This window comes from Microcaecilia unicolor, chromosome 7, assembly GCF_901765095.1.
Source record: "Microcaecilia unicolor chromosome 7, aMicUni1.1, whole genome shotgun sequence".
NCBI classification, from domain to species: Eukaryota; Metazoa; Chordata; class Amphibia; order Gymnophiona; family Siphonopidae; genus Microcaecilia; species Microcaecilia unicolor.
Genome location: NC_044037.1, coordinates 259,840,814 through 259,859,381, shown reverse-complemented (window position 1 = coordinate 259,859,381; position 18,568 = coordinate 259,840,814). Strand labels below are relative to the sequence as shown.

Below are 18,568 nucleotides of genomic sequence, written 5' to 3'. Positions count from 1 at the left end.
CAATTTGCTTTGGGGAAGGCAATAATGAAAGCTACATGCACAGATAAGTTTGGATTTTACCCACAGCTATTGGGTCTTTCATTTTTGCTTAACTTCTTTACGACTCACCGAATGGTCATTTTAAGGGGAGCACTTACTGACACCCATTGTGGTGGTGATAAGGGCTCTTGAGCTAACCCAGCAGTAACCACTGCCAGATTACCACTGGGTAAGCACTGGCACTACAAATATAGAAAATATTTTTGTAGTGCCAGAAATGGCAAGAGCCCAGCGGTAGTTCCAGCAGTGGGCTTACTGCCACTTAGTAAAAATGCCCCATAAAGAGCAGTTCTGTAACTGGGCATCCACATTTATGCGCCACTTACATGCACAGATATACAGAATGCTACACGTTTGTGAGTAAATATACACTTACGTAAACAGCAGCCAGGGCCAGATTAAGACCAACTGATGCCTTAAGCACAACCCAACAATGGTGCCCCTCGGCCCCTCCATTGCTTAACTGACAATACATTAAGGGGCCCTTTTACTAAGCTGTGGTAAACACTATCACGTGCTTACCGCCACTGTTTCCTCTAAACTGAGCAAGATTCGTCCACCTACAGTCCTGCCAGTGGAGGGTGCTGTTTCACTATCACAATTAAAAAAAAAAAAAAATATATATATATATATATATTTATTTTATTGTATTTTTAAAGTGTTACCAATAATGGTTAGTTTGTATGTTATATATTTTTATCTATATATTTTACTATCTTTATATTTGTTTTAGACTCCTGAAGCAGGCCTAGCGCCCGAAACACAACTGTTGTGTCTAGTCTTCCATAAATACATGGTTTTATCCAAGTTTGTGTCCATTCAGTCTCTGGTTGCTGTGGTCATCTCCCACTTCCCTTTTCTCTTTCGGATTGCTCCACAGGACCTTTGAGTTCTCCACGTTTGTGAATTCTCTGGGTTATGCTAGCCTTTTATAATGGAATCTAGGTGACCAGATGAAGTTATAGAGGGGCCTTTTTACAAAACGGCAGTAAGCCCAATGCAGGCTTATCACTCGCTAAAAGGGAAGTACCGCCAGGCTGCCGCAGCAGCGGTAGTTCTCTCTCCCAGGGCGCGCCATTTCCGGCACTGTAAAAATATTTCAATTTTTAAAGCGCTGGTGTGTATCCAGCGGTAATCAGGCAATGTCATGTGCTGCCCAGTTACTGCCAAGTTAGAGCAGGAGCCCTTACTTCCACCTCAATGGGTGACTGTAAGTTCTTCCCCCCCGAAATGGCTGCATGGCAAGTTGTTCACTTGCCACACGGCCATTTCTTTAAAAAAATGGAAACCTGACTTTTACCCGCTGCAGTAAAAAAGGGGGCCTTGGCACACATCAAAAACACACGCCGACACCAGCATAGACCCCCCCTTTTGCCGCAGCTTCGTAAAAGGATCCCAGAATATGCTATCACCATGTGGCATCGGGGTACCTAAAGGAGTTATCCACTTGTAGAAACGTCCCAATAGTTTTGTTTTGTCAAAACTGCATATGTTGTTTTGCCCAGAAGAAAAAAATACCCTTACCTATTACTATGTAAGCCGCATTGAGCCTGCTTTTAGTGGGAAAGTGCGGGATACAAATATAATAACTAAATAAATAAATAAATATTCATATCCCTGTTGGCAATTTTTACTAGGCAATAATAAAAACAAAACTACCTTTGTAATGTTGTTTTCTTATTGCTGCAAACTTCCACAGGTTAGAATCATCCACAGAATTTGAACAACAAAGTGAATACTGACTATTGCTACCACAATAATATTATTTTATGAGATCCTCATAAAGTTGATAAAAAGTTAAGAAAAGTAAAGTCCCTGACATTATTTTTTGGGTTTGAGTTATCCCATGTATATACTCTTTAATACTACTGCTGTAACTACCATTTTTACACCACTGTTACATGCTGAGCTGCACAGATGCACTTAAGAAGCAGTTTCTGCTCCAAGAAGTTTACAATCTAGTCAAGACATTTTAACAGAGCTCAAATCTATTTCAGTGGTACAATATTTTAAATGGTATATAAAAGGGCTCATTTTCGAAAGAGAAAAATGTCAAAAAAATCGTCATAAAGCAGCATTTGGACATATTTGTTCTCAAAACATCCAAATCGGTATTTTTGAAATCTGTTTTGCAGACGTTTATTTTATAATTCATCTGTAGTGCATCCAAATCACAAGGCAGTCTGTTGGGGTCAGACTTAGGGAGGGCTTAGGGTGTTCCTATCACTTGGACATTTTATAGCCATAATGGAACAAAATGAGAACATTGAGGGCTAAAACTTCAACATTTTGATCTATTTTTTAAATGAATAAGGCACAAAAAAGTGCTCTAAATGACCAGATGACCAAAGGAGGGAATCAGGGATGACCCCCATACTCCCCCAGAGGTCACTGCCCCCTCCCACCCCCCAAAGATGTGAATAAAAGTAGTACTTACTGGGCTGTATGACAGCTTCAAACGTTATAGTCAGTCCTATTAGAGCAGCAAGCAGGTCTTTGGAGTAGTGTAGTGGTCAGTGCATTGAACTGTAGAGAAGGTGATACCGCACTCTACCTGTTACATTTGTGGTGGAAAGTGTGAGCCCTCCAAAACTGACCAAAAACCTACTGTACCCACATAGAGGTGATCCCTTTATCCATAAGGGCTATTGTAGTAGTATACAGTTGGGGGAGGTGGGTTTTGGAGGGCTCAGCAGACAAGATAAGGGGCTGATGGTGAGATGTGTACCTCAGAACTTTTCGGATTTGGGACATTTAGTGCAAAACATCCAAATTCCAACTTAGAAACATTGAAAATGCCCCTCAATATCATTAAGGAATTATACATATTTTATAATCCTGTAGACAATTTGGGCCTTTGCAAAGTTTTTAAAATAAAGGATGTTGTTAGAGTGTTTTGTACAATCACATCACACTGTAAATCATATACTATAAATCGTATACTGCTGGAAATGTGATTGAGCATTATTTTCTAGTTTTTGCATTTGTTCTTTTTGTTAATGATTATTCATATTTTAGCATTCAGTTTCTTTTGTAATGAAGCTTCTCAGCTCGAGTCAAGCTTGAAAAGAAAACAGTTTTGTAGTTACCAGGAACAGTTTGTAATCATTTGTGGTTTCCTTTCTGTTTGTTATCATTTTTTGACAGCTTTGCATAACCTAGGTAGGCCAACAGGGGTCTGTCTAATATTGTTGCTGGGCAGATTTTTCTCCTAGGGATGAAAAACCAAGCAAAACATTTTTGAAACAGTAACAAGAAATTAACATTCTCTTTCTCACTACAAAATATGCCTAGCTGACATTACATCCAGGCAAAAAAAAAAAAAAAAAAGGAGGCAAGTGTTACCTATTATTCCCTGGTACATAGCATAGGCTAACACATGTAAAGCAAAAACTCTTTTTCAATTGCCATGTTTAGCATATGTCTCCTGTTGCCTCAGCAAGGCCTTTAGGCCGGTCCCTTGAGTTGGCCATCACTGGCAACTCTTAGCCCCTCAGCCTCAAGACCAAATAGCTTTGAATCAGGTTGAACTGTGATGCTAATTTTCCTACTGATGCATTATGGGAATAAACATATCCAACATACCATGTAAATGGCACAGTGTCTTTGTGTCTCTTGCTTTTTGTTAAGCTGCATTCCTACAGATGGTATTCCATTGAAAATGTTCCCTTCCTAGAAAAAAAAAAAATAACATGCACAGCACCAAACCTCTAGGTGCAGAAGGCTGTTAACAGTTGCTGATGATAGTAGGCAAACATTAACATAATAATTAGTGTCTTGTAATTGTTTCATTAAAACCAGTTGTTCCATTTTTCCTCGTGTTTTCCCAGAAGAGAAGCTGAATTTGGACGACAGCCAGTGGGAGGACATCCACGTTGTCACCGGAGCACTCAAGATGTTTTTCAGAGAGCTGCCTGAACCACTGTTCCCATACTGCTTCTTCGAGCAGTTTTTAGAAGCGATAAGTAAGTATGCAACGCAAACAAGCACTGAGCAAAACCTCAAATGCAAAAGAATGAAAAGGAAGCAAATGTAAGCCCAATATATAATTTACTTATTTTTCAATACCTAAGCTATTTGAATGTTGCTAATAATTGTTTTGTAACATTTCATGCTGAAAGGGAAGAGTAGTTTCTTTGCTATTGTGAAAATTCGTGCTCTCATAATTGTTTGAAATTACACTAAATTTCAGAACACATTTGGAAATTCTTGTGGTAATGTAGGTATGTGGATTACTCCAGAGCATATATCAAGCGTGGAGTTAGAACAGTTTCTTCAAGCATGGTATCTAGTTTAACATAAATGAAGTCATTTTCATCCTGTATTGGGCCAGTCCTCATATGGTTCAAACCAGATGTCATTATAACATTCAGAATGAGTGTGTGTACAATCAGTTAGGATGTGATAGCTCCAATGTGCATGTGTTTTGGTTAATGTGAAATTATAACTAGTGCCTGTACCTGAGGACTGGATTTGATTATTTTTAACAACTTTTAGCTTGTTTTCATTAAAAACCATGCAGAACTACTGCATGAAATGGTAATGTGCTATATAGCAATAACATATTCAGGTTATCTGAGTAACCACCAAATGACTCCATTGAAATCATTAGAGTCACAATCCATGGGATTACCTGCATTTTCAGACGTAGATGGGACTGTGTAATGTCACATGTAAAGCTGAGTACACCTTTGGTTACAACCATGGTGGTTCACTAGGAAAGTGGCATAGATGGGATCTGTCTTTAAGGCGACCTTTGTGTATTCACTTGGTAAGATTAGATGGAAATCATCATGACACATCACAATCATCCACAGAGGTCACCGGAAGGAATTATCCCAGACTGTCATTCCATTAGCTGCACTGTAACAAGAAGCTATTGACAATGGTAATGAATTCTTGAACGGTTGCATGTTTGGTTTTCAGAATAGCAGATGTTGCTAGATTTTAATTTCAACATTCTTACACTTAGGGGGTTCTTTCAGAAGCCTTTTTTTTTTTTTTTTTGTAATTTCCACATGGAAATTCTGGTGTCTACACACGAAAACAACATCCATTTATAAATGGTGATTTTTAGATAGGTCTCAAGGATGTTCATAATACATAGAAACTGCATGGGGACATGTTGAGGGGACTTTTATTCATGGCATGGGAACAGCCTGATTTTGTAGATGAGATGAGGATTCAAGGAAGGGGGCTTTAGGTATGTTAAGAACTAGACAACATTTTGGGAAAAGACCCTACCTTAAACAAGGTGGGTTCCACCTAGATCTTTGGTGGAAGCCAGCAGTCATTTAAAGAACACATGGTTCTGAGTACAGTATCTTCAAAAGATACTAGTAACATGCCACATTCTAGAGTTTGTGGTATACACTGAACTAACCCATATACATTTAAATAAAGAACAGACAGAGATAAATGATTCCAAATAAACTCCATCAAATGCAAAGCAGGTTGTGCATACCAGTGAAAAGCATATTGTAAATTTTCTATATTTGAATACCAGAAGTCTAAAAAATAAGATTGGAAAAGTAGAATATATGATGCTAAATGAAGATGCAGGCCTAATAAACATTTTGGAGACCTGATGGAAGGAGGACAATAATCATTGCCATACTGGAACAGAACGAATTTCCATCAAGTCTAGTATCCTCTTTCCAACAGTGGCCAATCCAGGTCAAAGGTACGTGGCAAGATCCCAAACAGATTATTTTTTGCTGCTTATTCCAGGAATAAGCAGTAGTTTTTCTTTTAGGAACCTGGCCAAACCTTTTTTAAACCCTGCTAAGCTAACTGCTTTTGCCACATTCTCTGGCAATGAATTCCAGATATTAATTACATATTGAGTGAAGAAATATTTTCTTTGATTTGTTTTAAACTTACTACTTAGTACCTTCTTTACATGCCCCATAGTCTTATAGTTTTGGAAAACCTAAAGAAGTGATTCATGTCTACCTGTCCCACTCTACTCAGAGATACTATAATATAAGGGTATCAATTATATTGAAATGATACAGTGGATCAAATTTGTAGAAGACTGGTGCTATATGTGATAAAAAGTTATTCAGGAAACAAAATGTGGCATGAAATCTTTGTGGATAAAATTCTATGTGTAATGAGGGAGAAGGTATACTGCAATCTACTTGGACAGATGAAAAAATAGTGAAATGCTGACACAAACTAAGAAATTTAACAAATTAGGTGGGAGCATTCAATTGGGTTTCCAATACTTCAATAGCTTCTGACTGTGGGATCATAGTATAAAGAGATTGTACGTCTAGCATTACAAGTAAACAAGTTTCCAAGACAAAATGAATAAAATAGGTTGTATCTTTCACATAGATGGAATCTTAACTACCAAGAGGGTGAGAAAACCATCCACATAAAGTCTCTCTAACAGAGAGTCTCGAGCTGACACAATAGGTCAGCCAGGTGGCTGTACCAAAATTTTATGGATTTTAGGTAATATGTAAAATATTGAGCTGGGTCATTAATTTTGGGAGCTCCGGTGCATGTTTATTGACCAAGTAGTAAGTTCTAAATGAAGAGGTGACATTTCTAAAATCTTGCATCAAAGGGAGCAACACTGGATTTTTAAATTACGAACTGTGATACCCAATGGGCTGAATGGCCCAATGGAATGGGAGGCATATTTTTGATCTTCTGATTCTGTGTTTCCCTTTAATCACTCATTGGTTCTGATTGGCTGAGAATTGGAGGCATTTGATATTTGGCAGGTGCCATTTTGGACTGGGCTTTTAGGCAAGTTGGTTCCTCCTCCTCCTGACACAGCTCACAGTGAAACAAGGGGACCCTTGTTTAGGATACAAGTAACTGTGCGATTTGATCTCCACTTTATCTTCTGTTGAGAAGATTGAGAAGATTTGGTTCTCCTACATGACAGAAAGGATACCTCATCAAATAAGTGGGGGGTGGGGGGGGGGGGTTCTTAGTCACACTGTTTTGTAGAACTGTTTTGGCTATGCCGTCTTGATTATTTGTTCTTCTCGTTTTTGATAAGTCACTTACCACTTTTTGAGACCTTTGTATAAACCATACCCAGGTTTTTTTTTTCCGAACAAGGTTTTTTTTTCTCTTTCCTTTTTTTGAGTTTAAAGCGTTATTTTCCACTGCTCTTGGTTTCCGGTGTACGGTAGGAACCTGTGATAGTAAAGTCCAAACAGGGTTTATGTTAACAGTCTACGACTTCTCCGTGGATTATTCAGGTTCTGTTTTTTAATTTGAGAAATTCTGATATAGTGATGAAGTGCCTCTTCAAATTAAGCAAAATATATTTTTTGTATGTTAATCGTTAGACTTTTTGCTTTCCACTTTTAGGTACTTAGGGCTTCTTTTATCAAGTCGTGCTAGTGGCTCTCAATACAGCAATGCTGACAAAGCCCATGCACTTTGAATGGGCTCCGTTGGCATTGCTGCGCGGCTTGATGAAAGAGGCCCTTAGATTTCAATTACCAACAAACCCCAGATATCCACTGCTCATTTGAATTGCATTACAGCTACTGAATTATAGAATTTGTTTTGGAAAAAAAAATTAAACTAAACAAAGTGATGGAGGAAAAGAACTCAGAACACATCAGTGTTACTACAGTATAAATCAATCTCTAGACTCTGTGTACACAGGCACTGGTCTTAAAAAATCCACCACCATAGTTCTAACAAATTGAAAAAAACTTTTCATTCAATGTAATAAATATACTATCACCTACCCTGAGACTGCCACTAGAGGTTACGGTGGCCATTTTGTAAAAGGAGCCATGATGGGCAGGAGTGAGCATCAATCCTGCTTGTAGAACCCCTCTAGACCACTAGGATAAAAAAGTTAGGCCTGGGGGGCCTATGGGTGTGGGTGGCCTGGTCTGGGGCCTACTGACTTTGGGGGGAGGGAGGAGGATTGGAATTGGAGAAGGGTTATTCTATTATTGATGTTACGATCCACAACATTGTACCACAGCATTAACAGATAGAATCTAGCAGGCACTGCAGGATCTAGTTTAGTATTAAGGGGGAATAAAAAAAGAGAGAGAGAGAGAGAAACAAGAATCATTAACTAGTTGCCATAGTGTACAAACCCTTTTCCCATAGTTTTAAACTGGAATTTTCTCTAGAAATAGGCATTTTTCCCAATGTTTTAAACTGAAACCTTTTCTAGAGGTAGAAACTAAACAGCCAAAAACGGTTGTTCTAAAAGGCAGTTATTTTCTGTTCCTTGGCTGCTGGAGAGGTAACACATCCAGCGACCTCAATTAAGTATTAATTAAGGTGTGGGGAAAGAGCCTGTTTAAAAAAGGCCCCTTAGAGATTCAAAACTATATAAAGAGGAAAGGTCCCACTGAACTTTCTTTCTGAGAACTTCCGAGTGAAGAGGACATTTCTCTGGTAAGTGAATGCTATTTTGCTTTGTGCTTTTGGAACTTAAAGATTGGGGTTTAAAGGAGGAATTGTGGGTTAGTGTTAGGCAAAATAAAAATATAAAAAGCAAATTTTATCAACTAATCTCCACAGTCTTTTCCACTTAGTTTTAAAAACTTTGTACCACAGCATTAACAGATAGAATCTAGCAGGCACTGCAGGATCTAGTTTAGTCTTCCCGCCCACCCTTAGGATAACTCTTCATTTATAGTCAGTTATTGTAATTAGGGTAACAAGCAAGGAGTGCTCTTACAGAGTTTTAAATACATTTCATTACCATCTAAGAAGGAAACACTAAACAAATCATACAATATACTATCAGGCTTATTTTTGAAAGAGAAGGATATCCATCTTTCGACGCAAATCGGAAGATGGACGTCCTTCTCACAGGGTCGCCCAAATTGGCTTAATCGAAAGCTGATTTTGGGCGTCCTCAACTGCTTTCCGTCACAGGGATGACCAAAGTTCACGGGGGCGTGTCAGAAGCATAGTGAAGGCGGGACTGGGGCATGCTTAACACATGGACGTCCTTGGCCAATAATGGAAAAAAGAAGGGCGTCCCTGACGAGCACTTGGACGACTTTACTTGGTTCTTTTTTTTTTACGACCAAGCCACAAAAATGTGCCGTAAATTACCAGATGACCACCGGAGGGAATTGGGGATGACCTCCCCTTACTCCCCCAGTGGTCACTAACCCCCTCCCACCCTAAAAAAATATATTTTTAAATATTTTTCCATCCTCTATGCCAGCCTCAAATATCATACCCAGCTCCATGACAGCAGTATACAGGTCCCTGGAGCAGTTTTAATGGGTACTGCAGTGCACTTCAGGCAGGCGGACCCAGGCCCATCCCCCCTTACCTGTTGCACTTGTGGGGGTAAATCAGAGCCCTCCAAAACCCACCAGAACCCCACTGTACCCACATCTAGGTGCCCCCCTTCATCCCTTAGGGCTATGGTAGTGGTGTACAGTTGTGGGGAGTGGGTTTTGGGGGGCTCAGCACACAAGGTAAGAGGGCTATGCACCTGGGAGCTTTTTCTGAAGTCCACTGCAGTGCCCCCTAGGGTGCCCAGTTGGTGTCCTGACATGTGAGGGGGACCAGTACACTACGAATGCTGGCTTTTCCCATGACCAAATGGCTTGGATTTCTGAGTTGGGCGTCCTCGGTTTCCATTATCGGCGAAAATCGGGGACGACCATCTCTAAGGATGACCATCTTTAAGGTCGATCTAAATTTCGCGATTTGGGCCAGACCATATTATCAAAACGAAAGATAGATGCCCATCTTGTTTCGATAATACGGGTTTCCCTGCCCCTTCATGGGGACGTCCTGCGAGGACGTCCTCAGGAAAACTTGGGCACCCTGTTCGATTATGCCCCTCCACATAAACTAAAAGTCGCTTTTATCTTAGGCTAATATCCTTAATACTGTAGCAAGTTTTAAATTATTGAAAAACTCAAAAACACTAAGATGGAGTCAGCACTCCAGCAGCAAGAGGGGTGCTATCCAGTCTTTTGCATTGAGTGTCACATGTATGATTATCTCCCAGTTGGTGAGATGTCATATGCGTGTGCCCGATGCAAAGAGCTCCTAGTTCTCAGAGAACATGTCCGTTCTCTTGAGGCTAGAGTAGCAGACTTGGTGGAGCTGAGGGAGGCAGATAGGTACATAGAGGAGACCTACAGGAATGTTGTAGAGAAGTCCCATGTCCAGTCTGGTAGCCCCTGTGCTACCTTGAAGGAGGGAGGTCTCCTAGAAGGAGAGCATCTCCCTGGTGAAGTAGGAAATACTCCTGTAGCCAGGGTTTGCCCATCAGGGGATGTACTATCCTCTCGCACTGAGGATATATCTCCAAGTGCTGCTCATGAGGGAAAGTTTAGGACAGCTGTTGTAGTTGGTGATTCGATCATTAGGCATATAGATAGCTGAGTGGCTGGTGGACGTGAGGATCGCCTGGTGACTTGCCTGCCTGGTGCGAAGGTGGCGGACCTCATGCGTCACCTAGATAGGATTTTAGATAGTGCTGGGGAGAGCCGGCTGTCTTGATACATGTGCATACCAATGACTTAGGAAAATGTGGGAGAGAGGTTCTGGAAGCCAAATTTAGGCTCTTAGGTAGAAAGCTCAAATCCAGATCCTCTAGGGTAGCATTTTCTGAAATGCTACCTGTTCCACGCGCAGGGCCCAAGAGACAGGCAGAGCTCCGGAGTCTCAATGCATGGATGAGACGATGGTGCAGGGAGGAGGGTTTTAGATTTGTTAGAAACTGGGCAACATTCTGGGGAAGGGGGAGCCTATTCCGAAAGGATGGGCTCCACCTTAACCAGGGTGGGTGGGACCAGGCTGCTGGCATCAGCATTTAAAAAGGAGATAGAGCAGCTTTTAAACTAGAAACGGGGGGGGGGGGGGGGGGGGGGCAGACAGTTGCTCAAAAGCGCATGGTTCGGGATAAGGTATCTTTCAAAGATATCACCAAAACAGGGAACATAGGGTATCCTGATAATGAGGTTGTGTAACCTAGGGGTTAAAATAATCTTAACTGGGCTCCTCCAGAGGGAAAAAAAAAAGAGTTCTATAGTGACATCACTCTGGAACAACAGCTGAGCAAGCTGAGACCTGGTTGCCTTGGCGACAGCTTGCTGGTCAGTTGAAAGTTGGGCAAAACAGATGAAGAGAGTATATGTATTTTTGAGTGTGAGAGTGGCCAGAAGGAGTTGGTGCTGCGGTGAAAGAGGTTGTGTGTGGGTGAGGCTGGTGCTGATTGAGGTGGAGAAAGATATATATATGCTGAGTTAGGATTGGGAAAGGGGTGAATACCTGTGAGTGAGTGTCTAGAGAAGGGATATTAAAGGGAGAAGGGTGAAGTCTGTTGGAAAGAGCGGATGTGTGGTGCTTGGTGTCTGAGCAGAGGAATTACTAGGGAGGTAATAGGGATCTGAGAAGAGTGTTGGGTACATGAAAGTGAAAGTCTGATACTGTTCTGAAAGGGGAAATATCAGGAAAATGTGTGAATACTATTTTGAATGAGGTGATTGAATTGGTGTGCATGTATATAGTGAATATACCCTTCCAGCATAGGGAAGCACAAGTAATAGTATAGGCCTGGAAGTGAGGTGCTTTGGTTATTTTTATTTATGATAGTTATTATCCCCAGTATTTGAGATTCCATTTAAAAGGCATTTAGTATAGTGGTATATGATAAAGAAAGTAGGGAGAAAGGGGTTTCTTTCCAATTTCATTTAATTAAGAGTAAGGTGAAGGAGGAAGAGGGACGTGAAAGCGGTGTTGGAGGAGAGGTGATCGGGCCCCCACGCAAAAAAGTTCGGAGCTGCATCAATTCCAGAAGGAGGAGAACAGCTAAGTAAAAGTGAAATAAACTTTGAAGCAATACTTGCCTGAGTGAGAGAGTCCGGGTAACCTAAGGATACAAAAAGGACACAAAGTATCAAATTCTTCTTAATTCCAGTGAAGAAAATAGATAAAGAAAATAAACAACTGTTGCAACAGGTTGAGGATTAGAAAGGGTAAAGGTATAGAAAGGAACTTATCTGATGGTTGTGTAGAGAGTTCATCTTATTCTGCCTGGAAAAGGAAGAATACAAGAAGCATTATTATGATGTTGAAGTGAAGCAGCTGTAATGTTATCTAAATGTTTAGAGCTAAGTTAGATACAAAGTTTGTTGTTTAAAAGGTATAATAATAATTATTGGACATCAATAAAATTTATATTTTGCAATTATTTGAATTGGTCTCCTTCAAATTCAGAGTCTATCCTAAATTTAGTTTTTTGTTCCTCTCCCGCCCTTTGAGGACGGGAGACGAGGTTAGTTGATTTGTACCCCCTTCCGGTTGGCAGAGAGTTCCTGAGGGTGAGTCACGACTACTGCCAACTAACACTCAGAGAACCTACAGCTGACATCGCATGCCTTACCAGGGAGGGCGTGTAACAGTTGCAAAAGAGACTGTAGTAGATCAGGTGTCCTTAAATAAAAATAAAAATCAGACAAAAGATTGCAAATTAATACTGTCAAGTTCTGAGCATGATGTAAATAGGAACAACAAACATAGTTTGAAATGTCTAAATGCGAATGCCAGGAGTCTAAGAAATAAGATGGGAGAGTTAGAATATATTGCAATAAATGAAAAATTAGATATAATAGGCATCTCTGAGACCTGGTGGAAGGAGGATAATCAGTGGGACACTGTCATACCGGGGTACAAATTATATCGTAGTGATATGGTGGATTGAATTGGTGGAGGGGTAGCATTGTATATTAAGGAGAGCCTTGAATCAAATAGATTGAAAATTCTGCAGGAAACAAAACACTTCTTGGAATCACTGTGGATTGAAATTCCATGCATAAAGGGGAAAAGGATAGTGATAGGAGTGTACTACCGTCCACCTGGCCAGGTTGAATAGACTGTTGCAGAAATGTTAAAGGAAATTAGGGACACAAACAAACTGGGCAACACAATAAAATGGGTGATTTCAATTACCCCGATATTGTCTGGGTAAATGTAACATTGGGGCATGCTAGAGAGGTAAAATTCCTTGATGAAATCAAGGACAGCTTTATGGAGCAGCTGGTACAGGAGCCGATGAGAGAAGGAAAAATTCTAGACCTAGTCCGTAGTGGAGCGCATGATCTGGTGCGGGAAGTAATGGTGCTGGGGCCGCTTGATAACAGTGATCATAATGTGATCGGATTTGATATTAGCTTTGAAGTAAATGGAAGAAGGAACCGACTGAAAATAATCAGAAACAGCATAAGGAATGTCAAGTCAAATGCAAAGTGCTGATAAGGAAGGCTAAGAGGGACTTTGAAAAAAAGATTGCGTTGCAGGCAAAATCACATAGTAAAATTTTTTTTAGGTATATTAAAAACAGGAAGCCGGCAAAAGAATTGGTTGGACCACTAGATGACCGAGGAGTAAAAGGGGCAATCAGGGAAGACAAAGCCATAGCGGAGAGATTAAATGAATTATTTGCTTCGGTCTTCACCAAGGAAGATTTGGATGGGACACCAGTGCCAGAAATGGTATTCGAAGGTGACGAGTCGGAGAAACTTAATGAATTCTCTGTAAACCTGGAGGATGTAATGGGGCAGTTCTACAAACTGAAGAGTAGCAAATCTCCTGGACCAGATGGTATTCAACCTAGAGTACTGATAGAACTAAAAAATGAGCTTGCGGAGCTATTGTTATTAATATGTAATTTATCCTTAAAATCGAGCATGGTACCAGAAGATTGGAGGGTGGCTAATGAGCCTGCAAATAGGTGGGAAAATGTGGGATACAAATGTAACAAATAAAAAAATAAATAAATAAATGTAGCACACTTTTGAGACCTCTAAGTCCTCTTAAGTATCCTCACTATCTGTCCCCTCATCGAAAGAAATTGTACTATGTGATACCCACCAATGAGCATTCTCAGGAGTAGCCCCCATTCTCTGGAATTTACTCCCAGAAGGACTACATATAACGCAAGACTACCTGTACTTCAGGAAGCAGGTGAAAGCCTGGCTCTAATCCCAAGCCTTTAATACATAGGATGACTTGATTGACTATACACTCATTCTGCACCTGGACTAGCTTGCTACACACACTGTAGCTTAGATCAGTTCCTTATATCGTGTTTAACTGTGAAAAGAACTTGCCTTTAGTTTAGCCACCAATCTGTTTATCCCAACGGACTCTGTACCACGCATCTTGTCCCTATCTATATATCTGCACTTGACCCCTCAGCAATATAGTAAGCTGTATTGTAGAAAAGCATTTGTATCATAGCTATGTTGTTTGAATGTTCAAATGTGTGCTTATTAGATGTTTCATTAGTATTATGCTGACATTGTATTATAATCTCTGTTATTTGAACTTCAGTGCTGTCAAACATGTATATTTTTGATCCTTTTTAAATGGTAGTCTTATTATTAGGTTTCAATTTTCTGTTTTCAAGTTTACCTCATTTATTGTACCTATGTTTATACTTTACATTTTACCAGTGGCGTATCAAGGAGGGGCGGTGGGGGCGGTCCGCCCCGGGTGCACGCCGCTGGGGGGGTGCCGCGCACCTGTTGGCCGAGTCCGCTCATTCCCTCCCTGTTGCTCCCTCTGCGCGGAACAAGTTACTTCCTCTTCCGGGGCAGAGGGAGCAGCAGGGAACGAGCGGACTCGGAGTTGACAGGCGCACGGCACCCCCCCCCCCACCCAGCAGGTAAAAATGCACCCGGGGGGGCGCGCTGCACCCGGGGGGGGCACATCGGCTATCTGCCCCGGGTGTCAGCCAGCCTAGGAACGCCACTGCATTTTACTATTGTTATGCTGTTAACAAAATTGTACGATTTATGTTAAACTGTACCTGTTGTACACTGCCTTGGGTGAATCTCTTCATAATAGCAGTTAATAAATCCCAATAAATAAATAGATAAACATGCTAAGAGCTATTCTATAAATGGTGCTGAAAGTTAGGTGCCATTTATAGAAGACGCTTAGGGCTAGATTCTGTATATGGTGCCAAAAGAATTGGCACTGAAAAAAGCGCTATTCTACAAGCCACACTTAGGGGTCCTTTTACAAAGGCGTGCTGAAAAATGACCTGCGGTAGTGTAGGCGTGGGTTTTGGGAGCGCAAAGGTCTTTTTTTTTCTCCCAAAAATGGATGTGCGACAAAATCAAAATTGCCACGCGTCCATTTTGGGTCTGAGACCTTACCACCAGCCATAGACCTAGCGGTAAAGAATTTGGATGGTAATGAACTACACACGTCCGCTACATGCACCAGAAAATAAAAAATATTTTTCAGACACGTGTAGCGGACGCACACCAAAAATGAAATTACCACAAGAGCCATGCGGTAGTCGGGCGGTAACTCCATTTTGGTACGCATTGGGCGTGTGTAGGCACCTACGCAGCTTAGTAAAAGGGGCCCTTAGTTAGGTGTGATTCACAGAATAGTGCTTACGCCCTGGAATCACGCATTACTTTAAGGCATGGCCATTTGCATCAGCTGAAATGTGGTCCAAAAGTACTCACCTTCGTTAGGCATATTTCCCCATTATTCTATAATGTGCATAAATTTTAGGAATGCCCCCATTCCGCCCATGACCCTTCTATTTCCATGCCCCATAGCTACATTTACGCATGTAAAGTTCAATTAAATTTAATTAGTGCCAATAATTGCTTGTTAAGCCAATTAGTGGCACTAATTAGTGTCTAGTGTAATTAAATTGAATGCACAAATTGGACAAGTGCCAAATTTGCACACACAATTTTTGGAAATTTTTACAGAATTAGGGGGTTAGCGCCTAACTGCTCTCACCACCAAGGCCCGGGTTCGATTCCTGGCAAGGGAAGCAAGCTGCTGCTGCTTCTGCCTTCACAGCTGGCAGCCCACACTTATACGGGGAGGAGTGACCTAATGGTTAGTGCAGCAGGCTTTGATCCTGGCAACCTGGGTTCAATTCCCACTGCAGCTCCTTGTGACCTTGGGCAAGTCACTTAACCCTCCATTGCCCCAGGTACAAAAGATTGTGAGCCCTCTAGGGACAGAGAAAGTATCTGTATATAATGAGTATAGTGCTGCATACATCTACTAGCATTATAGAAATGATTAGTAATAGTAGTAACTTTAGATGCAAGGATTTACACAAATTAAACCCTGAAGTAAATCATCGCATCTATATTAGGTGTAGATCCCCCTTATTCTATAACAGCATGCATAAATTGTAGGAACACCCCTGATCTGCCCATGACCCTCCTATGGCTGGTCCCATTTTTGGAGTTGTATGTAAAATTTATGCACTTATCCCTGTGATTAAAAATGAGTGCATAAATTTCAATTAATGCCAATTAGTGCCAGTAGTTGATTATTAACATCCAATTCTTGGCTCTAATTGGCTCATTATTCAATTAAATTGCACACTCAAATTGAGTGTGCACTCAAGAATGCGTGTACAATTGCAAGTGCCATTTACAGAATGTCAAGGTTTCTGACTACAGTCAGGGGTCCTTTTATGAAGCTGCAGCAAAAGGAGGCCTGTGCTGGCATCAGTGCATGTTTTTGACATGCACTGAGGCCCCCTTTTACCACAGCGAGTAAAAGGCAGGGTTTTTTTTTTACAAAAGGCATGTGCGGCAAGTGAAGCACTTGCCGCATTCCTATTTCAGGAGGTAGCTCTTACCGCCATCCACTGAGATGGCGGTAAGGGCTCCAACACTACCTGTGCGGTATCCGGGCAGCACCTGGTACACACTGGTGCTGCATAAATAAAAATATTTTTGTAGCACCGGAAACGGCGGTACTTCCCTTTCAGCGAGTGTTAAGCCTGCGTTGGGCTTACCGCCGCTTTGTAAAAAGGCCCCTCAATGAATTATCAGTAAACACACTAATTCCAAAGAGCTCTACTTTCAGAATATTTTCATTAAGCCAGGGCTTTTTGCTGTTATTTATAGCCAATTTGAGAGTAACAAAATAATGGAGGAGTGGCCTAGTGGTTAGGGTGGTGGACTTTGGTCCTGAGGAACTGAGTTGAATTCCCACTTCTGGCACAGGCAGCTCCTTGTGACTTAACCCTCCACTGCCCCATGTAAGCTGCATTGAGCCTGCCATGAGTGGGAAAGTGCAGGGTACAAATGTAACAAAATAATAATAAATAGAAATAAATCAAAACATATAAAATGATACCTTTTTATTGGATTAACAATACATTTTTTGATTATAAAAAAAAACCAAAATATCAAAAAATGTATTGTTAGTCCAATAAAAAAGGTATCATCTTATTTTCTTCTCTATGTTTTGTTTTATTTCTATTTATTACCTTTAAAAGTGGACTAACACGGCAACCACATCAATTTACTCTGAGTAAAAAGAGAATTTGTGTTTGCTCCTTTGAAATATAGAAACAGAGAATAACATGGCAGAAAAAAGATTTTTTTTCAGTTTCCTTTCCATCTCTATACCGCAACGGCAGTCAAGTTTATTCTCAGAAAGAATACACAAGTATTGCTTGCTTTTTTTCCTCATCTTTTGCTAAGGAAATCAAGTTAAGCACAAAAGCTATACAGACTAGGAGTATTATCCCTAGGGAAAAAAATGGCAGTTGCATGGTGATTTAATTACTCTAGGCAAATATACCAATGAATTCTCACAAACAACCTTTTCTGTGGGGTTTTTTTTAAATTTAGATTCCTTTCATCATTTCTGGATTTCATATCTTTTCATGTATATTATTTTTTTCCTACCTTCTTGTTTTTCATTTGTCACAAGCTGTTCTGATTTCAAGACTTTGGTAGAATTTATTTTAAGGAATAGTTGTGGTCTCTATTCACAAGCCTGTTGCAATCTCACATTTGAAAAATAAATAAAATTGCAAGTTGGCGACTAATGCAGTCCCCTGCCTGTCTATTTTCTTCTCTTGTTTTCCTTAGTGGTTTTCCAGTACCTACATCAGAGAGTACTAGGCTGTATGACAGAATGAAGTTTAGTTTATGCTTCGGCAAACCTGCTGATGTAAGCAACTGAAATGCTACAAAAACAAATAGCATATTTTAAAATAGTGAATGACTAGAGTATGATTTCCTTTCTGTGTCTTCTTGACATTTTGTTTTCTTTAGTTCTGAATTGTTTATGCTACACAGTTTGCTGGACTGGCTGAAGCCTTCTAGTGGGTGTGCCAGTTCTGAAACACCCATGTAATCTACACCTATGATCAAAACATTGCAAGTGCAGTAGAGGTTTGGCCGCATTCAAACTGACTTTGAGGTTTCCCTCTCAAGGCCCTTCTAAAGTATATAATATAAATCCATGCAACTGCAACTAATACTAATATAAGTCAATCTAGTTTTTATTAACCACTGGTAACAGTTACTTGCTTTCTGCAAAACCTGTGTTGTTTAGATCATGAGGCAGCCAGAGAGGGTAAAACAGTATACACAAAATAGCAAACAGAAAAAAGCACAACTGGGCCGTCAAGACTGGGACAACAGGAGTTCTTTATTGGTATATGACCCAACACGGGCCATGTTTCGGTGTACACCATGCCTGCCTCAGGGGTCCCACCAAGTTGACTGACGGCGTTCCACAGGAGCCACTGCTTTTT

The 18,568-nt window shown here is 40.7% G+C and overlaps 1 protein-coding gene across 1 annotated transcript in view; it reads left to right on the top strand.

The window, feature by feature from the left end:
* Positions 1 to 18,568, top strand: part of ARHGAP15 (Rho GTPase activating protein 15) — an 816,107-nt gene that overhangs the window by 615,604 nt on the left and 181,935 nt on the right. Inside the window, exon 10 of the mRNA XM_030209134.1 lies at positions 3,870 to 4,004. Coding sequence (XP_030064994.1) covers positions 3,870 to 4,004 — 135 coding nt within the window. The remainder of the gene's footprint in view (positions 1 to 3,869; positions 4,005 to 18,568) is intronic.